Raw genomic sequence first — 24,806 nt, 5'->3', positions numbered from 1 at the left:
CATCCAGGAGCCCAAGCACACGCCCCCAGCTCCTATCCCTTTCAGGTTGCTCCCCTTTACCCAGGGGGCTGCCCACCTGGGAGTTCACAGCCGCACCTCCAGCCAGGCGGATGATGCTCCCCCTGTCACTCAACTTTTTGCTCCCGCCCCCAGCTTTACGGTAACCGTTGCTTCCCTCGGTTTCCACAGCGACGCCACCGAGAGGCGGGCAAGGGGCGCGCGGCGCCGAGGCCTTATTTTGATTGGTGGGTGGCCAAGCACCTTTTAGCGCTTCCCTGTGTCCCGCAAGCTGATTGGCCAGGCTCGTGGCGAGAGCTGCAAGTCCTCGCTCAAGACCTGCCCCGCGGGGCGGGGTCGAAGGTGAGCGCCCCGCGCGCTGATTGGCTGTAGGGGCGCTCGTGGCAGGGAGGGGCGGGGCGGACGCGGAACCGATGTTAGTCTCGCGCGGCGGTCGCGAGCGCGTGAGGGAGCCTGTTCCTTGTCGCGCGCAGGTAGGCAGCAGCGGCAGCAGGATTAGTAGGGGTCGTGTGAAGAAGCCATGAAACACTATGAGGTAAGGAACGAGGAAACCGGGACCTAGCGGCCGCCGCAGACTCATTCGTTTTTCTTCTTCGTGGGACCCTGGGACCCCCCCCCTTTCTGGTCCTGTGCCCCAAAGGGCGAGCGGGACGGCGCAGGCGCAGTGGGCGCGCGTCGTGTCCCGGGGCCACTCGTAAATCGCACCGCGCATGTGCAGGGGGGTATTTCTAATTCTGCAACCTAGGCTGTTGTGGGGTTGCCTTTTCTTGGGGTCTCTGCAGGATGTGGGAAGCTTGCAGGTTCCTTGCAGCTCCCCCACCGGGCCGGGGCAGACTTGGCAAGGGGAGGAACAAAGGTGCGGGACCCTGGCTCCCGATCCGAGGGTGTCTTGCGTAAGTGTTGCACTATGGTACCTCCTTCGGTTTAGGAAATGGCTTTGCAATCAGCCTCTGGCAAGATCTTTGGACCCCTTCCCTCGTCCGGGACGTCCGCGGGGAGATTAGGCGGTGAGGGAGGTGCAGTTCCAGGTCTGGCTCCCGCCGAGTAGCAAAGCTGATCTTGCTTTTTGGTAATCTAAGAGATCGTCTCAGTCAATCCCTGCGTGTCACCTGAGAGAAATCTCACGCCCACAGCCATTCTTGAAGCCTAGGTCCCCTGACTCCTAACTTGGGCTGCTGCTTCCCTTAAAACGAAGTCTGATGCGCTTATCGATCTAGCTGATAATAGAATATTAATAGTTTAATTATTTGATCAGTACTGACTTTCAAATACAATTAAATAATAAACGAATTTATTCTAAAAACGCATAATAACTTAGCGTGTGATTAGTCTTGTGCTATGAGATTATGTTCTCTTATTTTTTATCCTCATAGGCCTATGAGGTTGGGGACTATTATTATTATTCCCATTTTTACAGATGAAGAAATAGTCTCAGAGATGTCAAATGACTTACCAAAAGCCCCCCCCCCCCCCCCCCCCCCCCCCGGGTAAATGCAGAACAGAGAGAGAAACTCAGGACTCGGGTCTTAGTAGCCAGCCCCTAGGCCATGCTGGTCCCCAAATGAAAACTAGCAGGTAGAGATGTCTTTTTTTTTTCTTTTTCTTTCTCCTCAGTTTAAAAAATTGTGGCAAAATACACATAACATAAAATTTATCATGTAACCATTTGTAAGTGGCATTAAGTACATTTACATTATTGTGCACCCATCACCACCATCCATCTCCAGAACTCTTTTCTTTTGAATTTATAAAACTGAAACTCTGTCCGCATTGAACACTAACTCCCTGTTCCCCATTCTGTCCAGCCCCTAGCAACCGCCATTCTATTTTGTCTCTATGAATTTGACTACATTAGGTACTTCACATATAAGTGAAAGGAGAGATTTCTTGTTTTTTTTTAATTAAAAAAAAAAACCCTTTTTTTTAACGTTTATTTATTATTGAGAGGCAGAGACACAGCATGAGAGGGGCAGAGACAGGGGGAGATACAGAATCTGAAGCAGGCTCCAGGATCCAGCGGTCAGCACAGAGCCCAACGCGGGGCTGGAAATCACGAACCGAGAGATCATGATCTGAGCCGAAGTCAAGACACTGAACTAACTGAGCCACCCAGGCGCCCCCGAGATTTCTTGTTTTTATTCTCGGGTTGCATACATACCATTACCTGTGTCTGCCCCCTTTATTGTTATTATTATTTTGCTAATTATTTTTTTAATTTGAAACCTGGAAGTCCTCGCTCATTTTTGACACAGTACGAGGAATGAGGAGGTAGGATTCAACGATCTCTCATGCCCCATTCAACTTTATGATTATAGAATAAAGTTCTAATACGGTTTTCCCTCTCAAACCCTCTTACACTCCCAGAGAAAAAGCCACAGTTTGAAAGATGCGGGAAGGAAGATCCAAATGGCATTTTGCAAAATGGAGTTTTAGTTTCCTTAGTTAGCAGTCAGATAAAGTAGGCCTCTGAGGACCCTTGGGGTGAGCACATTTGTTCCAGAAACGGTGCAGGCTGAGGCCTGTGGCTTGCACTGGAGAACGTGCTCTACCTTATGGAAATAAATCTTTTTCCTGCCAGAAGGAAGGGGGGAGCTTCAAACCCACTGTTCAAAGTGACCTTGGAGGGAAAAAAATTATTTTGCTGTGTTCTCTATTCTCATTTTCTGCTAACATTTGCCAAGTACCCTCCAAGGTGATAGCTACACTTTCCGTGTGGGAGGATCCCTTGTCTCCCAGCAAGCAGAATAGTTTTACTCCAAGTGTCTGTTGCAGAACAGTAAAAATAGCACGGATACTACTTCCACTCCCATTTAACAAACTTTGAGTAAAGGTTTCGGTTATCTTCATCAAAGAATATATTTCTATTTGAAACTAAGCCCATCCTTCACCCCCAGGTGAGCCCCTGTCCACCGAGGGGTTCACCTCCCTCAAAAGACCTTTGTGGCTCCGAGAGAGACCTCGAGATAATGAAGTGGAGTTTACAAAGGATAGAAGTGATGTTCAGAAAAATGTGATCTGCATGGAGTGTCACACAGGGCGCTGATGGAGGGTGAGGTCTGATGTCATGGCGGTTGGGATTCCAGCTGGAGGGGAGATTTGTTGTGGTTTCAGTAACAGTTTACCATCACTGCCAGTGTCCCCTCTGTGATCTGGGAGGAAGAAGTATCCCTTCAGTGGACTAGTTGAGATGAAGCAGATAGAACGGGTCACCTTTGGGTCCTGGCTGAAGCTGGTTTCTTGGAAGGCAAAGGAGGCCTTGGGATTGTCTTGGGGTCGGATCAGGGTTGATAAGAGAGCTGCTTATCTTACGCTACAGGATTCTTTCCTTTTCTTTTCTTTTCTTCTTTCCTTTTCTTTTCTTTTCTTTTCTTTTCTTTTCTTTTCTTTTCTTTTCTTTTCTTTTCTCTTCTCTTCTCTTTCTTTTCTTTTCTTTTCTTTTCTTTTCTTTTCTCTTTTCTTTTCTTTTCTTCTTTTCTTTTCTTTTCTTTTCTTTTCTTTTCTCTTTTCTTTTCTTTTCTTTTCTTTTCTTTTCTTTTCTTTTCTTTTCTTTTCTTTTCTCTTTTCCTTCCTTCCTTCCATATTTTTTTTATTGCTGTTTTTGCCATTGCAGGTGAGAGCTCAAAGTAATGATCCCAGGCGTAACTGGAAAAACAGCTGTTGTGTCTTGTAAATGAGTCTGTTAATTCCCAGGAAGATCAGCGCCTCTCAGTCTTCTGAGCCCTTCACTGCCCATCACTGCCCGTCACTGCCCGTCACTGCCTGTTTCCTCTAGATGGGTACCTGGAGACAAGGAAGCCTCATCCTCTTGGGGTCCCCATTGCCCTTATGTAGGATCTTCCACCCCCCCCCCCCCAAAAAGGGTAGCTCTGTTGGTGCTAATTTTGTGAATAATCCTAGACCAACACAGTACCTTGCCTCAGGCAAGTTTTGCTTCCACTAACGCCACAGGAATAAGCATGTGAAAGTTCTGGAAGGTAGAGTTCTGGTCAAATGGCAGTTGTTTAGAGCCAGAAAACTGGGCTGGAAGGCAAAAATTAAGGAGAAAGTAGACCCATGGTTAATGGTGTCTTAAGTGTGTGGGCTTTGGGCAGGGGTGGGGCTGAATCCTGGTTCTGCCACTCAGTACATAACTGTGTCACTGACCAGAGCAGCTTGATTAACTACTTTGAGCCTTTCTGTGACTGCTCATTGGGGGCAAATGCAACCTGTGAAGGCAAAGGTCAGTATGAAAGAACATTAGGAAGTTGATGGAAATATATCATCAGAGGGTGCTACAGGTAGCCCTGGCTCATTCATTTTAACTGTTGCGCACAGTTCCATTTTATGAAAAAAGAATCTACTTTGGTTTCCCAGTCCTTTCGTGAATCTCCAGATATCCTGTTGAGTGGAAAAAAGCAAGCTGCAAAAGATTCTATGTATTTCAAAAAGTACCAAATGAGAGAGATTTATTTGTACTGCTTATGGATATGTACATAATAAGTGGATATGTTGTGATTAGAGGTTAGAAGTATGAGGAATCACACAGAGGAACTGTTGCTTGGGGAGAGGGAGTGGGGAGAAAAGGGGTGTGGAAGGCTTTCAGCTATGTCTGTTTTATTAAAAAAAAAAAGGAATCTGATGTAAATAATTCTTAAATCTGGGAGGTGGGATCTTGGGTGTCTGCTGGGTTTTTTTTATACTTTTTTCTTCTGAATTCTTGTGGCCTTTTGGAATAGGTGAGGGATATTTTGGGTTTCTCTGACTGTTGAGCCCGTTTTATGTGTGGGTCTCCGACTTTCGTACCTTAAATGTGGCGCCTGTTTGCAGAAAGGTGTTGGTGTTCTGAAATGGGGACTGCTTGACCTCTTCACTCTCACACCCTTCTGCATGCTGCATCGAAAGAAAAGGCCTTCCAAAAATGTCTTTGGGACTGGTTTTGCATTTGCAGACAGGCTGGGATGCTGGTTGTGATCCCCTCTTCTTGGGCCAGATAATCAATCCTGCTGGATTAATAGCAGGGACAGGTCACATTTATTGTATCTGTCCGAAAACCTGAGAGGTGGGTACTCTTTGCTCACATTTGTGGATAAGGAACACGAGGCTCAGGTGAAGGAACTTGCCCAACTTACCCAAGGTCATGTTGTGGCAGAGAGGGGATCCGGACTCAGGTCTGTCTGATTGCCCATCCGTAGAAGAGGAATGGGGGGGGGCACCAACAAGCACAGGTGATCGGGTGGGCACGAGTATTACTTCTACTTTGCACATAAGGAAACTGAGGCTCAGAGAAGCAAATTAAGTTGCGGAAGGTCACAGAGTCAGGAAGCCGTGTAGCTGGGCTTGAGCCCTGGGTTTGCGCCTTTCCAGTTTCTGTCCCTGCTGATGCTTCCAAAGGCTGCTGGTGGCCAGGCTGTGCTGTGCAACGCCGCGCCATTGTTCTGAGGACAAAGCGTCCCTGGAGGGAGAGTGGGAGAGGCTCTGTGGGTCGGTGTGGAGTGCTGGCCCAGGGTCTCTCTTGGCCCTAAAATCGGATGGGCTGTCCCTCGGAGTTCTAGAGGGGGGAGCCGGATTGGGATTGGCAGGCCGGGAAAGCCGCCGTGAGGTTTAAAGACCTTCCTTGTGTTGGTGTGCCTTGGCCCAAGAGCCTCGGGTCGGGTTGCGTGGGAAGGGCGGGGCTTAAGTCTGGGAGGTGGGGCCGAGGCGGGGAGGGCGGGGCCGAGGCAGCGGAGGTGGGGCCGAGGCGGGGAGGGCGGGGCCTAGGCAGGGGAGGCGGGGCGGGGCTGAGGCTGGGAGGTGAGTGGGAGGATCGGAGTGGTGGGCGGGGTGGGCCTAGGTGAGCCTGGGTGGGACCCGGGAGCTCCCTCGGAGCGGCGCAGAGCCTCTTGAATAACCGGTTCCTGAGGAGAGGTAAGTGGCGAGTGGACAGACAGCCCTGAGTGGGGACTGTGCTAGGAAGGGACTCAGCCCTTGAGTTTGGTTGGCAGTCCGTGCGCTTTCACCGACAGATTTGGCCAGACCTTGGGCTGGGTGGCGGTGGCAGCAGAGGATGTTTTAATACCTGGGGACAGCCAGGGAATCCTCCTCCTCAGAACGCCTCTACCAGCTTGGTACTCACTCTGAGCGCTTTTAGCTGATAACTCATTTAATCCTGGTAATGAACCCATGGGGTAGGGACCGTTCTTCTCTCTGTTTGACAGATGGGGAAACTGGGGCACAGAGGAGTGAAGCGACGGGCCCTTAGTCCCTCAGCAAGTGGCAGAGCCAGGATTCTGGTGGGCCACGGGGGGCTTCATTGTGGGTGGGCCCGGGCGGTTGTGCGTTGAGGGGGGGGATGTCTTTGGAGGCCACCGGCTCTGCCCTTGGGACAGACAGTTCTCCCTGCTTGAGCTTCGGTTTTCTCTCCCATGAATCCAGGGTAAGGACACCTGTCTCGGAGGGCCGCTGGGGAGTGTGACGTGTCCAGCACACTTCCTGGCCCGCAGTCGGGGTACAGAGCGTTAGGTGGTTCATGACAAATCATTGGACACATCGGGAGAGCCGCATCGGTCAGGTCTCGGAAATGCTTTCTTCACGTGGCCTCTCTTGAAAGCCTTACGACTTGCCAGTGAACCGGGCCACGGAGGCCTCCTTCACGGAAGCTGCTGGAGATGGGTTCATGCTAAATGGTATGCCCAGAAGAGGGAGGAAGCGGCCGGTGGTCAGTCTTGATACACTGTCACACACGGTGGAGGTCACATTTGGGGACGACCTCTTTCCCTGGGCCAAGTGGAAGCACAGTCAGAACCCACTTTTCGGACTTAGTGGGACAGAGAGCCGTCCCAGGAAGTGGGTGCTTCGGGTGGGTCTGCCCATCTGATGGCCGTCGAACCTGCTCCCTCGGAAGCCGGGCAGCTTCTGGCATGTTCCGCACCCTGCAGCGGCTGCAGGGGCTTCTCCCGTGTAAATGGGAGGATCTTAGCACCCGGGCCTCAGAACCGTTTCTCGGGCTCCTCGTCGTCCTCTGTCCCCTGCCTTCCTCACCCTCTACACTTCTGTCTTTCGTCTCCTCAAACGCCCGCAGCCCCATTCCAGCCCTGAGCATCTGCCTGTTTCCTCAGCCAGAAGGCTCTTCCTCTGTGTTTCCCTGGCCGCTACTTACTGAGAGCTCAGCTTCCACGTCCTGCAGAGAGAGGCCTTCCTGGACCATCTTACCTGGAGGATGACCCCCGCCCCACCCCCTGGCACCCTGCTCCCGTCCATCGGGCCCACCTTGGGCCGTGGTTGCATTTTCACTTGGGTTCTACAAGGTCAGACTGTGAGCTTGGTGATGGTAGGGAGGGACTCTGTGTCTTGTCCCTGCAGCTTCCCTGGCGCCTGGCCGGCGCCTCCTTACTGACTGACGAGATGCACGAATGCGTCTTCTCCTGGTGGTCAGGCTCCCGGGGCGCAGAGGGGCGAGTGTGGGGCTGCTGCAGGGACCTGGCTGAGAACTGCATCTCCCGCGTTGGGCCGAGTCAGTCCTTACTGATCGTGACCCAGGGAAGCTGGCTTCTTACGGCCCGTTGTCCGCGAGCCCTGGGTCCAGCGCCGCCGCGGCCAGCCAGCCTGTTCCGCATCATCCTCTCCTCCCCATGCTTGGGCCTCACCACGAGCTGCCAGCTCCGCGCCTGGGCCTGTCCCCGGCCACACGGGATGCTTGCGGGTCGTCCTGGTCTGAGCGGTCTCCTGTCGTGGGCCTCCACTTATCTGTTTCCTTCTGCCATTTATTCATTCGTTCATTCGCTCCAATGCATTTCTCTGTGCCTGTCACTCTCCAGGAAGACGGACTAACCGCAGCCTCTGCCCTCCAGGTCTTTTCATCGAGCCGAGGCCCTAAAGGGAAGGTTTTCAGGGAAGGGGAGGGGACAGCATGTGCAGAGGCCGGGAAGCCTGACTTTGTGGATGGCCCATGTCGAGTGATGAGGCCGACTGGCCAGAGACCTGTGGACTTTATCCTGAGGGTGATGAAGTCCCTTCTCTGTTGATTTTGCCTAAAAGGTCAACTTTAAGAGGGCGGTTTATTTTTTAAGTCCCGGGGTGGGGGGGGGGGAGGGGTCCTCGCGTTCTGCTGTGTGTTGCATAAATGGGCAGAGTAGTTGTTCCTTATTACTGACTGGCGGGTGTGGATGGTGTTTGGGGCTCCCCCCGCTCCCCCGACCACCACCACCCCGCCAGTCTCGTGGTTAGTTAGAGATGGGCCACGAGCCTTTCCCAGCTCTCTGAGGGATAAAGAGCCTCTCAGTAGGTCACGGTGACTGGCAGGCTGGCACAGCCCTGGCCCTGTCCCTGCTCGAACCAGGCTCTTATGTAAGCAGAGTCCCCAGGCCATTCAGTTGGCCCCACAGACTGCAGGGTTTGTGCCATTGTCCGGGTCCTTCTGAACTCTGTTTTTCCTTTTTAAAGGGACCAGGGAGCACTGGCTGGGGCCAGGCCAATTTTGTGGTGGGGCCCGTGGGAACAGTGCCTGTCCTCAGGGTGAGGGCGGGCCGGCCAAGTTTGGGGGAGGGCGGTTTCGCACTGGCACTGGGGCATCCTGGAACATCAGGAGGCAGGTCACAGACCCGGAGCCTCCACTCTTGGGGGAAGCTGTTCCCCAGGACCCCTCAAGAGTCTGACTCAGGAGGAGGGTGGGTCAGTGGGAGGAGGGAAGGTTGGGGAAACATACTCTTTGTGGGGAGTGAGGGGAGTATCAGAATTCTTGGGGAGATACGTGTAGTCTGAAACAGTATGTTGTGGAATGTTATTTCCACCAGAGAATAAAGTCTAACAGAATCTCCTGGCTGGGGATGGGGATCCCCAGGGCTGGGTTGAGTCGTGCAACCCCTGTGCTAAATACCAGTGTTTCAGGAGAGATGGCTTTGCCCTTCCTGTCTGGGAATCCCGTCATTCAGGGCTCAGCATGAATGTCACCTCCTCTTGAGAGGTTCCCCCCACCCTGATCCACTCAGGCCACACTCGCCACCTGTCACCTCTCCTGCTTTAGTTCTCTGCACAGCACTTAGCACCTTCTGATAGTTTGTGTCTTTGAGCTCCTCACTCGCTGTAAGCCCTGGCCCCTGGCGGAACAGGCGATCGTGTGCACATCTGTTAGAGACACTGGCTTGCAGAGCAAGGCACCGGGCACGCTCAGGCAGTTAGCCGCATCGCTGATGCCCCCCCCCCCCAAAGACACTGCAATCGGATGAGGAGGAAGGACCCTCACATGGTTGTGGGGTACACGGCTGCCCCTCGGGGCTGGCAGTCCTGACCCTGAGCTCCTGCCTTTCCGTCATGAAGCTGGTCACGGCTCATCTTTTGGCACTTTGGAGTTTGGCCCTCCCCCTCCCCCCCACTTTTTGACCCAAAAGTTACCTGAACTCTGAGTTTTCATGTGCGGATGAGGTGGGGATCCCGTGGGTAGTGCTAAGCCACGATCACCAGACCCTAAGAATGTTTCCTGCCAGGCCCCTCCAGGCGCGGTCTGAGGAGTGGGCCTGGGAACTGCATCTTCTGCCACATTACGGCTCACCTGGGGTGTCGTGGACGCCACATGGAAGTGAACTCATTGCCAGCCTCCCCGGCTGGGCCTGGGAACGTGCATCATGGGGAGAGAAGGCACGGGGAAGCACGTGCATATAAAACTCTCGGTTCCTTTTCCCTCGCTTCATTTTGCTGTCGACCAGAGGGGCTGAGCGGAGCCAGAGAGGCCTGCGGGGCTCAGGGTGCTGCTCACAGGTAATGCTGCAGGTGGGAAGACAGCCAAGGGCATCTTCCTGGACCCCTCTGTCAACGGCGAGAGCCACCTCTTAATTCACCTCTCCCTTTAAAGATGCAGGGAGGCCTGTTAAACCTTCCAGAAGCCCTGCCCTCCTCTGCTGAAATCCTCTTAACTTGTTAGTGTTCTCCTTCTATCCCAGAATGCAGTTTTCACCTTAAGTTGGGCTATGTCTTATGATTGATATATATATACATGTCATGTTTATATAGAAAGTTCTCCCCCCCCCACACAAATTGGCAGCTTGGTCTCAATCAGTGGTGTCTCAGGATCCAGGAACTAGAGTGTCTTTTTTACCACTTGTCACCTCTGCCCTAGTCCAAGCCCTACTGAGGTCTCTGGCCTGGGTTGTTTCTGAGACTCACTGCTGTGTCTGCTTCCATGCTTGCTCCCAACAGTGGCAGCGGGAGGGCTCTTTCTCAAAACCAAAGCAGGTGGTGGCACTCCAGCGACTTCCCAAAGTGCTGGTCTGGGCCTCCGTGCACTCCAGCCTCCTCAGCCGCTCAAGTCCATTCTGTTCCCGCTGGATGTTCCAGAGCACTGCCAAACTCACTGCTGCCTCAGGGCCTTTGCACTTCCCACAGGGAGCCTCAGGCCGGTCCTCCCTTCGGCTTCTTTCTGGCTATGGCTCAGATAATACTTCCTTAGAGTGGCTTTCCCTGACCACTTCCTCTGGTGCTCTGGGTCCCCTGCCAGGCTCTCTTCACAGCACCTGGTATGTCCCAACCTCATGTTACGTGATAGGTGCTTTGCCCACGTTCCCCTTGAACGTGAACAGGACCAGTCGAGGAGCATGGCCTCTCTCAGCTGTGCTCACCATTCTGTCCCAGCACTGGGAACACTGCCCAGCACACTACTGTTACACATAGGTCTCTCTATTCATCAAGCCCAGCCCCTAGCAAGGGCCCAGCACGTCGAGGGGCTCGGTAAGCACTTCCCGAGAGAATGAACGGGAACTTCTCAGTCAGCAGAACCGGCTTGTGAAGGTTCCACGTCGCCCCCGGCCCCCCCACCTGATGTGGTCTCTCAGTGAGCTGGAGCTCTCCGTGGGGCCGTTTAATGGGCATTTCAGACTTAGTAATGTCCCGACCTGAGCTCCAGACTGCCCACAAACTGCGTGTCCCCCCTCCAGTTAACGGCACTTCCAGCCTTCTCATCACCCAGCCCCGAGGCTCTGGCTCTGCTTGTTCTCCCACGTCTCGTGTCCAAGTCAGCGAACCCTGCAGCTCAGCCTTCACTGTACAGCTGGAATGCGGCCACTTGTCATCAGCCCCCCACCATCACCAGGCCCAGGCCAGGGGTTGGCAGGCTTTATCCGTGAAGGGCCAGACGGGAAATACTGTGGGCTTTGTGGGCCATACAGCTCCTGTGACATCTTCTCAACTCGATAGTTGTAAAAAAAAAAAAAACAACAACAAAGCAGCCGTAGATGATACATTAACAATCAGTGAGCCATGACCTTGTTCCTGTGATACAGCTTTGTGGATCCTGAAGTTTGAATTTCACGTCATGTCCTTGTGCTGCGCAATAGTCTTCTGATTTTTTTTCCCAACCATTTAAAAGTATAAGGACGATTTTAGTTTGTACAGAAACAGGCGGTGGACCAGAATTGGCCTCTGGGCCATAGTTGGCCGACCCTTGGGTCTAAGACATCTTTTATCCTGACAGAATTATTCCCGTAGCTTCTTACTCGGCTCCCTGCTTCCACCCTTTCTCCCCTGTAGTCCAGATGGATCCTTTAGGAACTTGTCAGGTCATATCCCTGCTCTGCCCAGAATCCTCCAGGGTTCTCACCTCACTTGGAATAGAAGCCAGGGGCGCCTGGGTGGCTCCGTCAGTTGAGCGTCTGACTTCAGCTCAGGTCACGATGTCACGGTCAGTGTTTGAGCCCCGCGTCGGGCTCTGTGCTGAAAGCTCGGAGCCTGGAGCCTGCTTCGGATTCTGTGTCTCCCTCTCTCCCTGCCCCTCCCCTGCTCACACTCTGTCTTTCTCTCTCTCAAAAATAAACATTAAAAAAAAAGGGGGGGGGATAGAAGCCATAGTCTTCATCTGGAGGGTGAGACCCTGCACAACCTGTTACCTCCCCCCAGCCCCCTTCTTGCTCACTCTCTCCAGCCACACAGTCCTCTGCACTGTTGCTTGAACACACCAAGAATGCTGAACCTCAGGGCCTTTGCACAGGCCATTTCTCTGCCTGGATGCTTTCCTCAGATTTCTCAACAGCTCTTTCCTCCACTGCATTCAGGGCTTGTCCCAAGGTCTCCTCCGGAGGCCTTTCTTGACCAGTTTGTATAAAACTGCACACCCTCTCTTCACCTTCCACTTCCTGTCCCCTTTCCCTGCTCTGCTTTTCCTATGGCACATGATATCTTCTAATGTTATGTGCAACTTTATTTGATGGTCTTTGTCCCCCCCCTGCTAAAATGTCAGCTGCACATGGGCAAAGATTTCTGTCTCTCTTTCCACAGCTGAATTCCCAGAGCCTTTAACAGTGCCTGGCATGTAGCAGTTAGTAGATGTTCAATCAGTATTTATGTGGTGAACGAATGAGCCTCAGTTTCCTCATCTGTAAAAGGGGATTAATAGTAAAAGGTAATTTGTGTTGAGAATGTGCCTCTGTGTCTGGCACCTTGTGAGCATGTGGGAGGTGTTAGCTGTTGCTGTGTATGAAGCTGGCCATGGGGGTCCCAGAGCGGACGATTCCGGAAGTTTCTGGGGTGAACTAACCTGCCTGCCGCACTGGGCCAGATGTGCTGGACGCAGGTGGGGGGTCATCCTGGATGGGCTCCTCCTGCTGCTCCCATCAGCCTGTGTTTGCAGGGCTCAGTGTCTCCTGCCTCTTCCAGCTTCTTGGCCTGATGGCACCTTCCTGCTCAGAGATGCAGAGACCAGACACGGTCACTACCCTTGATCTGGCCAGGGGGTGCCGGGGTGCAGATCTGGGCCGTCCCCCAAGGGTCTGGGGCCGGGGACAGCCCTGGAGGAAGAGCATTCAGTTCTAAGGAGCAAATATAGACGGGGTCTTGCCACTGGAGCTCATAGCTGGGTGCTGTTGGGCTGGTGACTTGTGTTCCTCAGTCTCAGCCTCCTTGTCTGTAAAATGGGGTAACAGTGCCAATCTGGTAGGATCAGTGTGAGCTGGTGGTGGCTGGGTACTCAGGACTCACACCCTGCAGGGGGCGGGGCAAGGAAGGGGTGGGTTGCACCTGCAGGGAATGGTTGAGGCCCCACTGGGAGGGGTTTTGGGCTTCCAGAGGCAGCCTGGGTCGAGGTGGCTGTTCCCATCTGTCACCTGGGAGCTTTTGAAGCTGTGGGCGCCGGCTCCCCCTTCAGAGACCCCGGTCCCCCGCCTAGACTGCCCAGTCCAGGGCTCTTCAGCGGAGTCACATGAGCAGACAGGGTTCGGGACCACGGGTGGGACTTCTGCCACGTGTGCCACGAGAACCCTGTCTGTTAGGTCTTCTTTCAAACGTTCCCATCGACCAGAGGGAGACGCTGAGGCTCAGGCTGGGAGGCTGGGCTGACTCTGGCCTCTGCTGAGGCACTGCCGTGGGGACTCCCTCCACCCCTCCCCCTGGGGCCTGACAGGAAACCGTGCAGGAAGCGTTAAGACAGCCGCTGAGCCTGCCTGGACACCTCTGTGTGGTGTCAGGAGGTGACGGGTCTTTCTCCCTTGGGACCCTGAGTGTGCTGGGGCCACGGGAGCCTGAGGCCTGCGAGGAGCGGGCTCAGTCCCTGGGCTCCCTGGTAGTGACATGTTCTGCAGAGTCTGGACCTTCCAAGACGAGTGTGCTGGAGTTGGAACATCGGGAGGGAAGGGGGTGCCTTCCAGATGATCAGATCCCGGGGCCCCTCCCACCTTTTTTCCCCCATTGGCATCTAACCCCACTCTTCGGAGTGGTGGTGGTGGTGTGGCGGGGGCTGTGGGCCCAAGTGGGTGCATCTGCGCTGGCCGCGGCACTTCCTGGCTGTGTGCCCTGGGCGAGGGCCCCCTCGTTTCTGAGCTGCATAACTGGGGTCACAGTCCTTAGCTTACAGGCCCCGGTGAGGCTAGGTGAGTTAGGCAGGCGAAGGTCTCAGCACAGCCCTTGGCACGAGGTAAGCATCCGACAGATGTTTCTTGGGGAGGTGCTTCCCAGTGGCACAGGCCCCAGGGGCAGCCCTGCTCTGGGTGGGACAGCGCCCTCTGGAGTCCCGGAAGGTGCAGCCTGTGCCAGCCCAGGGAGGTGCGGGGGCTGCGGGTGCCAGTGGGCAGCTGTGTTCAACGGGCCTGAGACCCAGAGTCCCTGCTGTGTTGGTTCGGTGTCCCCTTCAGGTTGTGCTCTGTGTGGTTGCTGCCACCAACCTGGGGTCACCTGAGCACCTGAAGAATGTTCTCCAGGACGCTGCTGGGGTGTATGGGGCTCCTCCAGCGTCTCCTGGCCCCCATCCCAGAGCCCAGGGACATTGGCACTCAGACCCTGGCTCTTGTTGTCTGGCCAGCGGGGGCAGGAGGTGGGAACTGGCTGGTTGAGGGCCTGGGAGTGGGTGGTCAGCGTCTCCGCGCCCTTGCCAGCCTTGGTGACGTTCTGCCCCCGTGGTGGCACGTCGGGGAGGCTGGTGCAAGTGCACTGGGCACCTCAGAGAAATGGGGTCACGAGCTGAGGCCACTGGGGAAGGAGGTATTTCTGGCGGAGCAGGTGCGGCCTGTGCTGGCCCTCCTGGCAGCTGAGCCCAAGGTCTTTTCAGCCACCCTGGCGCGAGCGGTGTGACTTCGATATTTCTGGAAAGTGGAAGGGAAAGGGAGCTGCAAGTGCTGAGTCCCCGAGTCCAGGCGAACGTCCCCGAGCCTTTGCATCTGTGAAGCGGGTGAGCCGGCTGGGTGCTGTGCCGCTCGCGGCCAGGCCTCCCTCCTCTGGGTGCGGCAGCTCTTATGCCCCGAGCGGGGGCCCATGGGGGCCGCGAGGGCCTGGGCCAGCCGGCGGAAGGACCTGTCAAGGTCTTTGCATCTTTGTCTGGAGTCCCAGGTTGCCCTGAGCAGGGCTTGCACCCACAGCGGGCCTCTCGTGCCACAGGCCCAGGAGAAGACGTCACCACCAGGGCGCACACGTCCCTCACAAGGTGGCCTAGTTGCAGGGCCCTTTCCTGGCCGGCAGACCCCCTGGGGTCTCAGAGAGCCCGCCGGAGGCTGGGTGTGCTGCTTGTGCGGTCTCTGTGCGGGGCCTCCGCAGAGCCTGCGCCGGCTGGGGGTGCGGCCCCTGAGGCCTGTGTGGGCGGGGCTGGGTGCTGGCCTTTCTCAGCACACACGAGCGCGCGTCTGGGCTCAGGTGTTTGCTGTGTGACCCGGGAGCGTCCCTCACCCTTTGGAACACGGCTTCCTTATGTGAGAAGTGGAGCCAAGAGCTCCTGCCCTCTCGGCTGCTGGGCAGGTGAAAGGGGAGGACGAGGAGAGGGGCCTGGGAAGCCGCCGCAGCTCCAGGCCTGCTGTTTTCCACGCGTGCCCATTGGGCGGGTCCGCCTGAGGATGCACAGAGGTTCCAGGGGCATCATCGGGAGCTGGTGAGGGTGACCTGGAATCCGGGCCGACCCTCGGGCCTGTGCCTACCCCTTGTCCCAAGGGGCCCTGGGATGTGAACTCCGCCGCGAGGCCACGGAGGCTTGTTGGCGGATGGGAGGGGCCTGGAGAGCACTGGGCCCGGCGGTGTTTATGAGGATGCGGGGACACTGAGGCTCGAGAGGGGCCCGGGTCCCCGGCTTGCAGGCCTCGTGGGCGCTGGTGCCCGGGCCCCTGTGTGCCGCGCCTGCCTGGCAGCTCCTGTAGGTGCAGCAGATGCAAGTGTGGCTCTTCACACCTGGGCTCAGGTGGCACCTACTCCTCCTGCCGCCTTTTTTCTGGCGCTCTTTCCTCCTGGGGCTCAGGTCGGACCCCCCGGGCCCCCCAGACCATCATCAGCAGATCCCGTGGTCCTGCCCTTAGTCTGTCCAGAATGCCACCACTTTCCACTCCTCCGTGGCCACCTCCCTGTTCCGTCCGCATCGTTGCCCTGGTCTCCCAGTTCCCAGGGGAACCTGCCCACTTCCCTCGGGGTAAGAGCCAGAGCCCTCATCTGTGCCGTCTGCCCGCTCTGTGCTGGCCACCTGGGCCTTCTGCTCCTCAGAGCCGCTGAGCGCATCCAGCCACAGGGCCCTTGTACTTGGCCTTCCCTCTGCCTCGTGTGCACGCTTGTTGCCTGGCGTCTCACTGGCCTTTGCCCGGATGCCCCCCCCCCGCTCAGGGAGGCTTTCCCTGACCACTGTCCCGAAAATGGCCTTCCTCCTCCCCACCCCGGACTCCCCCGCCCAGTTCTGTTTTCTCCACGACGCTTGGTGACAGACGGGTCGCTGTTGTCCCCCGCCTCGCCCCCGCCCCCCTCCCCCACAGCACGCACAGGGTGGGGTGCGGTCCTGTGAAGGCTGGGATGGGTCTTGTTCACTGCAGTGTCTGAGATGGGGGAGGAGGGGAGGCGGGAGCGGGCGAGGGGCCGAAAGAGGGAACGTGGGGCAGTGGCTCCTGAGGCCTCTTGGCTGGTAAGTGGCGGAGCCCGAGCCAGTACTCACTCTTGGTCCTGCACTGGCGTTTTCTGCCTGACAGGGGTCTTCGTCCTCCCGCAGTTGGGAGTGGAGTCCACGGCCACAAGGGGGCAGTGGAGCGCAGGGCAGCCGCCGCAGCCTGGCAGCGAACCGTAGTAGGGACTTCGCTGCAGCCCCGCCCCTCCCACCCACACGTGTCTTGCTATTGTTAGGGTTCGGGCGCATTGTCACCGGCTGGATGGACCGTCACCACATCACCTCCCTGACCTTGGTGTCTTCATGGCCAGGATTTGGGGAGAAAGGGCCTGGCTGTACTGCCAGTACTGTTTTGCCAGTGTTGGTCTGATGATAGTTAACTCCATGCAGGATCTCTTCTAGGCTGGGTGTGTTTATCTCCTGTTTTTGGGTGTCATTATCTCTGTAAATCTTACGGTAATTCTGCGAGATGGCAGGTGGGGGCAGCCCACATTATAGATGAGAAAATGGAGGCTCAGAGAGGTTGAGTAACTTGTCCAGGGCCACACAGCCAGGAAGTAGGTGAGTCTTCTTGACCTTAGAGCCTAGGTAATGTGCACACAGCCGAGGAGGCCCTTGAGCCCTCCTTGTGTGGGGACCACGGGGCCTGTGGTAGTGCCTCTGAGGGCCCAGGCTCCATAGAGCCGGTCAGCATGGAGCCCCTCTTCTGTGTTGGGCTTTTGCTGGTGCAGAAAGTCAACAAGCTTTCCCTGGAGTTGGGAGCTGGCTTGGTCACTGGCCCTTTCCCTCAGTGAGTGGTGCTCCAGAGCCTGGGAGGAGGGTCTGGCTGCCAGAATGCTGGGCCCCACAGGGTCACAGGAGCCTGGCGGGCATGTGTGGGGGCCTCACAGAGGCTTCCCTGGCACTAGGTCCCTGGCCCAGGGTACGGAGAACTCCAGGCAGCAGCTTCCACCCTGCCGCCACCCTGGAGTTGGGCGAGGTGGGCAGGGCCCCCTGGGGTGTGGTGAAGGGAAAGGCCTGGGCTCAGAGGCCGGTGGTGGGGCCTTAGGCAAGCCCAGGTGCCTCATGCACGTGCTTAAGGAGCATAGCTCCTTGTTGGGGAGGTCTGTGTGCTGGGAAATGGTCAAGAACGGGGCAGTCCTTGTCCTTGGGAGCTGGTATCTGGGAGTTGCTACTTTAAGTCAGGAAGGACCTCACCGAGCATTTGTCTGAAGACCCAAGGAGGTGAAGGGAGGAGCCCTGAGGGGTCTGGGGGAGAGTGGTCCAGGCAGCGGGAACAGCATGTGCAAAGGCCCTGAGCCTCTCCTACAGATGCATAACTGCTCTGCTTTCCCACTGCTCTGGTGTTTCTCATCTACTAGGTGGGGTTCACCCCTGGAGCCTTGCTCTGGGTGCCGACACTAGCTCAGAACGGTGCTCAGAAAACAGCACCCCTGTTTCCACTGTGACTACCTTGATCAGCAGCTTCTTTGTTTCCATGAAGACCATGAAGGCCGTGGGCCCTGCTGCTCAGCAGTGGCTCTGGGTGTTCCCCTCCAAGCTGGGGAAGGCTGCAGCCTGACCCCCGCCCCTCTTTCAGGGTGGCCTGTGGCCCCATCCTTGGTCCCGCCCCCTCCCCCAACCCCCATGCCCTGACCTCGTGGTGCCACGAGTTGCTGTTGGCCAGATCCTGGAATCTCAGGCGCCTGGGTGAGAATTCCTCCCGGGCTAGTGGAACTGTCATCGCAGAGCCGTGCTCCCGTGTCCCAGGCCAGGGTGTCCGCCCCGTCCTTGTCCTCTGTATCCATTGTGCCGGAGCCTGCTGTGCCACACCCCCCTAGCTATGGTCAGCGGCTGGGACCTCCGGCCAGTGACCCCCCTCCCAGCCCTTCACCTGCCTCCAGCTCCCTTAGGAGGGCTGACCTCTCCTCCCTTCCCCAGGCCTGTCTTCTCCCCAGGGATGGGGCCTGGGCCTGCTGCCTACCCTGCTGTGCTCAGGAACCCTGCCTAAGGGCTGTGCTTGGCAGCTGCCTGCACCGTCTGACCTGGCGTAGGCCTACCCTGGGTCCCCACCCTAGGCTGGCATCAGGCCTGGGCAGGCGACACAGAGACAGAGAGAGAGAGAGAAAGACAGGGCATGGGAGGTATGCTCAGCACAGAGCAGGGGCTGGGGTCACAGCGGGGTGGGAAGGGGTGCAGTGGGTGGGTAAGCTGAGGGACTGAAGAATGGGAAGCATATGACCATGTCCCCTCTGTTTAGGCCCCCAGTGTTGGGAGGTGGATGGGGGTGGGGTACCCTTGCTGCTCCCTGCCCTGGGGCATTTTCTTTTGATGGGTAATTGGGGCCTGCTTCTTAGCGCATCCCCCCCCCCCTTAAAAATAATTTATTGAAGTGCAGTTCGCATAAAATGAACCATTAAAAATGAATAGTGCAGTGGCATTTGGTAGTCACAGTGTTGTCTGTCCCACTGCAGCCACCACCTCGTTTTAGTTTTAGAATGTTTCCGTCACCCCTAAAAGATACCAGGTTCCCATCAGGCAACATTCCCCATCCCCCTTCCGCAGCCCCCTGGCAACCCAGTCTTTCTGGCTCTTTGGGTTTGCCGATTCTGAACACTTTACATAATATGGTGAGTCTTTGTGTCTGGCCTCTTTTACTTAGCATAACTTTCTTTTCTTTCTTTCTTTCTTTCTTTCTTTCTTTCTTTCTTTCTTTCTTTCTTTCTGCCACCTAGCATAAACTTTTATTTCACTTTTCAGTTTGCAGTAATTATAAAATCGTACAGAGAGGTCCTGGGTCCTACATTCCCCTCACTCCTCAGGGCCTCTGAGACCTCTCTCAGCATGAAAGCTGCTGGGTCCTGGGATGAGGGGGTGAGAAGTGGGAAATGACCGACCCAGCCCCAGATCCAGCCGCAGCAGCCCTGAGCTGAGGCAACCCCCACCCCAGTGGGCTGGGCCCCAGGGTGCTGCCCGGAGGGCCAGGCTTACCTCTGTGAGGGCGCGGGCTCCCGTCCTCCAGCTTGGGACTGACCCCGGCGCGGCCGCTGGGAGTGTGCCCCTCGCCCGGCCATCCCTCCTGCCACCCAGCTTCCTCTCCGGCAGCCAGTCGGGGCCCCCGACTCTCCCCGGACCCTGGTCTGGTGCCCAGGCTGGGGGAGAGGGGTAGGATTTCAGCCCTCCCCCAGCAGCTGGCCGGCAGGGAGAGGGGCTGCTTATATTTTAAGCTATTGAGTGGCTCAGCAGGAACTTGGAGGCCTCCTCTCCCAGTGGGCCTGGTGCTGCCTTCCTGCCCCACATGGGCTCTGAAGGCATGTGGGCACCGCCCTGCTGGGACCCAGGAACTATTAATATACCTGCAGCCACAGGGCAGGCCCTATGCCTGCCCACGGCCCTGCTATTCTAGCCCTTTCTGGCACGTTCCAAGTGTGCCCCTTCCCTCTCCCACAAGTCCCCCTGGGTGGGACCAGACACCCTGGGTGGTATGACCAGCTTCTTTTCTGGCCCCATCTGTTTGGCCCGTGGCTCAGAGGGGCTCGGTAGGCTGTCCCCCAAGGCCACACGGCTGGCAGTCCCCAGCAGGCTCACTCCAGTGCAGCACCAACAGGCAGCATGGGCCAGGGCTTCTGGGTGTTGGGCCCTCTCGTGTCCCTGATGTGGGGCGGGCGTAGCATACGTGGGCAAACAGGCCTGCAGGCCACCAGGATCTGCACCCAGGCCTGTGCCCTTCCCACCGGGCCTCCTCACGCCCAGCCTCGTGGCCCCAGGTTTTGGGGCACTTCCTGTCAGGCCCCATGCTGGTGCTCCACTCACATTGTCTCATGACCCCTTATAACCCCTTGAGGCCCACGCCTTCCTACCTGCCTCCTGGACGAGGCTCAGAGACAAGTGAGGGGCTGGTCATGGGCGACCTCGTGGCATGGCCAGACTCAGTCCCCACATCTTCCGTGTTGTTGGGGGATGTGTGAGGGGATCCCTTTCCCTCTAGGGGGTGCTGGTTGTGGTGGACCATCTGCCGGGCTGTGGGTGGCCGGCCTTGCCCTCAGAGAGCCCTGGCTGGGGCCCTGCCCTGGGGTTTCTTGACCGGCTCCTTTCTCCACACTGCCTCTGACTGAGGTCTGCCAGGGGTGGGAAGGATTCTCAGCGCCTGCTTTGCTAGCGGCTGACCTGAGGTCAGACCTAGGCCTTCTTGCCACGACCCATGTCAATAGCATCTGTGCCAAGCCCCCCATGGGAGCACCTGGGCCTTTGGGGATCCACTGGCCACTGCTGGGCCTCCCTCCAGCTTCAGCAGTTCACATGCTCACGGCCCCTCCCGGCGCCTTCTCTGACCTGCTTGGGATGGGTGGGCCAGACCCCCACCCGCACCCCGCGGGGGGCTCTCTCCCTCCCAACTCTGCCCACTGCTCTGCCACTGTCTGGGGGCGGCTCTGGGAGAAGGGAGGGGTTGGCCTCCCTTCGAGGTGGCCAGGCTTTGGGCTTTGTGGGCTCAGGGCCTAGGCAAGGGCACTGTGTTGGGCTGACGTGGTGGGAAGACTGCCCCAGAGGTGGCCTTGGACAGGCCCGGGTGGACCTAGTGAGAAAGGAGTGGAGAAGGGAGGTCAGGGAGGCAGGGGCCGGGGCCAGGGCCTCATCCATCCAGGCTGGGGATGCTAGCTGGAAACTTCTCCGTTTCCTGACCCTTTCCACACTTAGAGAGAGGCTCTCTGCACCAATAACTTCGGAATCTGTCACCTCCCTGGGAACACAAATGCACAAGGAAAATAATCCGCAGTGTCTCTTACAGCTCAGAAGGGGAAGTGGATGATCTGTCTCTGGGATTCTCAAAATAGCTGGGATTTCTCCAAGCCCCGTGAGCCCTGCGGGCCTGAGCCGGCCGAGGCTTGGGCCGCCCTCGGCCTCTCTCGCCCTCCTCCCGAGGCCCGCCCCGCCCTGCACTGGGCCAGGCGGGAGGTGCCTCCCTGCCTGCCTCCGAGGGTCTTCCTGCCCCCAGTGCTGTCCAGGCACTGTGTCCACTCAAAAGCCTCAGTTTTGGGGGACCCAGCCCCCAGGGGTCGCCCCCAGGAGGTCTGTGGCATGGCTCCTGGGGGGCTCGGTCTGGGGCAGTTTTATATTTAGCTGGGCCGTGGCTGTGGGGCACTCGGGTTACATCTGCACAGAAGGTGGCGGTGCCAGGGCAGGCGCGGGCTCCTCTCCAGCACCGCGGCAGAATTTGATCGCGCCCGCCCGGCCCAGAGCCGCTCCGCCTGGGGAGGTCCGAGGTGGGGGCTGACGGCCGGCAGCCGGGGCCGCTGGCCGCAGTGGGCAGAGCAGGGCAGCATGGACCTGAACATGGGCATGGTGGCCCGGGAGGCCGGTCCGGGCCCGGGCCCCGGCCTCGGCCTTGGCCTTGGCCTCAACGGCCTCCCCCGAATCGCCCCCGCCAAGACCAAAAAACCTAAAAAGGCCGTCCTCTTTTTCGAGGTGGAGATTCTGGACGCGAAGACGCGAGAGAAGCTGTGCTTCCTGGACAAGGTACGACCGTGGCGTCAGCGGCCCTGGGCCAAGGACACGGAGTCTGGGCCCGTTACTTCCTGGGGCTCCTGGTTCTGAGGAGGCGGACTCCTTGCGTCCCCCTAACCTGTGTCCTGACACCCCACCTACTCCTCGGGCGGATGAGGGGTACCGTCCCCGGGTCTGCCCCTGCCGGCATGGGGTGGGGTGGGCAGCGCTGGCCCTTGGGTGTGGCCAGGAGCCGGCCCCCTAGTGGGAGGAGGTGAGGCAACCTCTGTGGACCCTGCAGGGCTTTGGGGCCTGGGAAGAAGGTGGGGGTTCTGAGAGCTGCCCCCTGCAGACGCCAGGCAGGGGGGAAGGGGCTCCCGCCCCAGTGAGTTCTGGCCCTGACCGAGGGCCGTCACTGTGGGCAGCTGTGTGGGGGTGAGCACAGGCAGGGAAGCAGGCCCAGCTTCGCAGGCTCATACCATCTCCACTCTGGGGGGGCCGTTGCTGTGCTGTTCAGCCATGTAGGTAGGGGGGCCTGAACTCCGGCCTTCCCCCTCCCATAGCAGCGGCCCAGGCCCCCTGTCTGACCCCCCTCACCAGGAGGGGGCCCTGACCAGGCTCCCCTACCCCCGACTTCTTTGCGGCCTCTGCTTCCCCCAGGTGGAGCCCCATGCCACCATTGCCGAGATCAAGAACCTCTTCACCAAGACCCGTAAGTCCAGGGCCCAGCTGTGCCACCCCTGTGACCTCTGGGCAGGGGCCTCTGGGTGGGACCCTGTCCTGTACACCTGTCCTCCCAGGTCCTGCAGAGATGCCCCCAGTGCGGCCCAGGCTTCTCTTGGCTTGCCTGGGGCAGATGTCCCTGCGTGGCCTTCAGCAGGAATGTCGTTGCCGGGCCTTCGGAAGGGTAACATCCCTCTCCTGCCTGGGTTGTTCCCGGCTGGGTCCTAGCACGGGCCTCAGAGGCCTCGACCTGGGGCTGGAGGAGGCGTGGGGTCCCTGGGCTCCACCGTGCTGTGCGCTGTGATGCCCTGCTCTCCCCGCAGATCCACAGTGGTACCCTGCCCGCCAGTCCCTCCGCCTGGACCCCAGTGAGTACAGCTGTCTGCTCGGCCGCCCCTAGGCTCCTGGGTGGCAGTGGGCGAAGTCCTGGGCAGCTCTGAGCCCCGGCCTGGTCTCTCTGCAGAGGGCAAGTCCCTGAAGGATGAGGACGTCCTGCAGAAGCTGCCTGTGGGCACCACGGCCACACTCTACTTCCGGGACCTGGGGGCCCAGATCAGCTGGGTGACGGTGAGCTGCAGCCCTGTCCGTGGCCTCCTTTCCCAGCAGCCACACCGCGGTGACTCACCTGCTCCCCGTACCCCCAGGTCTTCCTGACCGAGTATGCAGGGCCCCTTTTCATCTACCTGCTCTTCTACTTCCGGGTGCCCTTCATCTACGGCCACAAGTATGACTTCACGTCCAGCCGGCACACGGTGGTGCAGTGAGTGGGGCCACGGGGCCGGGGGGGGGGGGGGGGGGGAGGCCTGCTGGACCTGCCCCAGCTGAGCCGGCCCCCGCCCCTCCCCCCAGCCTTGCCTGCATCTGCCACTCATTCCACTACATCAAGCGTCTGCTGGAGACGCTCTTCGTGCACCGCTTCTCCCACGGCACCATGCCCCTGCGCAACATCTTCAAGGTGAGCGCCCTGGGGTGTGTCCAGCCAGACCCTGGCCGCCTCCCGGCCCCACCCACCTGGACCCCCGTGCCCAGACCCCGCCCGACTCACCGCAGCCCCGCTCCCTTTCAGAACTGCACCTACTACTGGGGCTTCGCCGCTTGGATGGCCTATTACATTAACCACCCTCTCTACACCCCCCCCAGTAAGTGGCCTTGGACCCTGCCCCTCCCCACCCCCCCTGGGTTCTCCCCTCACAGGCCACCCCTCTGCTTCCTCTTCAGCCTATGGAGCTCAGCAGGTGAAACTGGCCCTCGCCATCTTCGTGGTAAGCAGGCTGGGGAGGAGGGGTCTGGGATGGGGAGTCTGGGGGCTCCCGGCTGACCCTGCTGCTCTGACAGATCTGCCAGCTTGGCAACTTTTCCATCCACATGGCCCTGCGGGACCTGCGGCCAGCTGGTGAGTGGCCTGCCCCAGGCAAGGGGGTGGGGGTCGGGCCGGGTGGGCCGGGTGGGGGGTCTCACTTGCCCCTCCTGTCCTGCCCTGCAGGGTCCAAGACCAGGAAGATCCCATACCCCACCAAGAACCCCTTCACCTGGCTCTTCCTGCTGGTGTCCTGCCCCAACTATACGTACGAGGTGCGGCTCTGCCCCGCTCTCCTCCCCTCTCCCTCCTGGGGCTGGGGTCCCACACGGAGGGACCGGCCCCTGATAGGGGTCCCTGGCTCACCAGCTGCCTTGCAGTTTGTAGCATCTGGAGACGGAAAAGCTGGCCTTTCTGGGAGTTGGGAGGTGTGCAAGGCCAGGCTCGCAGCCACAAGGAAGCGGGGGGCGCCTTCATCAGGTCATCCTGTCTCCTCGAGGCCTCTCTGGCATCGGCATTTGGATAGTAAGGGTTGGGGGGAGGTGGGCGAGGCCTCCGTGGAGCGGCAGGCACTGCCCTGTCCTGCCCACCCTGACCCCTGACCCCTCTCCCCACAGGTGGGATCCTGGATTGGCTTTGCCATCATGACACAGTGTCTCCCAGGTGAACCCGCTGCTTCTCCCTCCATGCCCTCCCCACCCCCCCCCAGCCCGAGCTCTGCAGCCCCCCTGACGCCCCCGCTCTGCCCCACAGTGGCCCTCTTCTCCCTGGTGGGCTTCACTCAGATGACCATCTGGGCCAAGGGCAAGCACCGCAGCTACCTGAAGGAGTTCCGGGACTACCCGCCTCTGCGCATGCCCATCATCCCCTTCCTGCTCTAAGCCGCCGCCGGCTCCCAGGCTCCACCAAGCCAGGCTCTTCCTCTGTCCCAGCCGCATTCCAGGGGAGGAGGGGTGGCCACCACTGTCCGGCGCTTGGAATAAAACCTGCCTGCCCCTGCCAGACAGGCTCAGGCTCCGCGTGTTTCTTTCGGGG

General features: G+C 58.3%; 1 protein-coding gene and 1 long non-coding RNA gene across 7 annotated transcripts; one reads left to right on the top strand and one right to left on the bottom strand.

The window, feature by feature from the left end:
* Positions 1-403: 403 nt before the first annotated feature.
* On the top strand, positions 404-24,775 carry TECR (trans-2,3-enoyl-CoA reductase). Of its 2 annotated transcripts, none has more exons than XM_027050353.2 (13): positions 404-553; positions 21,734-21,784; positions 22,412-22,463; positions 22,798-22,842; positions 22,938-23,041; positions 23,119-23,234; positions 23,324-23,429; positions 23,541-23,613; positions 23,693-23,736; positions 23,810-23,867; positions 23,958-24,046; positions 24,389-24,434; positions 24,525-24,775. In XM_027050353.2, exons 1-13 carry the CDS (start codon positions 539-541, stop codon positions 24,650-24,652), a joined length of 927 nt encoding a protein of 308 aa, XP_026906154.1. In that variant the 5' UTR covers positions 404-538; the 3' UTR covers positions 24,653-24,775. The 2 variants fall into 2 exon arrangements, with proteins under 2 accessions (XP_026906154.1, XP_026906149.1); XM_027050348.1 differs by lacking the exon at positions 404-553 and adding an exon at positions 21,059-21,337.
* On the bottom strand, positions 4,618-20,981 carry LOC106985897 (uncharacterized). Of its 5 annotated transcripts, none has more exons than XR_008297230.1 (3): positions 17,928-20,981; positions 12,494-12,635; positions 4,618-5,449 (listed from the first exon to the last, which is right to left on the bottom strand). It is a non-coding gene; the product is annotated as an uncharacterized LOC106985897 (long non-coding RNA). The 5 variants fall into 5 exon arrangements; XR_008297228.1 differs by lacking the exon at positions 4,618-5,449 and adding an exon at positions 10,822-11,149 and having other exon boundaries at positions 11,561-12,635; XR_003417372.2 differs by lacking the exon at positions 4,618-5,449 and having other exon boundaries at positions 10,822-12,635; positions 17,928-18,361; positions 19,262-20,981.
* Positions 24,776-24,806: the final 31 nt, after the last annotated feature.

This window comes from Acinonyx jubatus, chromosome A2, assembly GCF_027475565.1.
Source record: "Acinonyx jubatus isolate Ajub_Pintada_27869175 chromosome A2, VMU_Ajub_asm_v1.0, whole genome shotgun sequence".
NCBI lineage: Eukaryota > Metazoa > Chordata > Mammalia > Carnivora > Felidae > Acinonyx > Acinonyx jubatus.
Note: the sequence above shows the minus strand (reverse complement) of the source record. Positions and strands in the feature narration are given on the sequence as shown.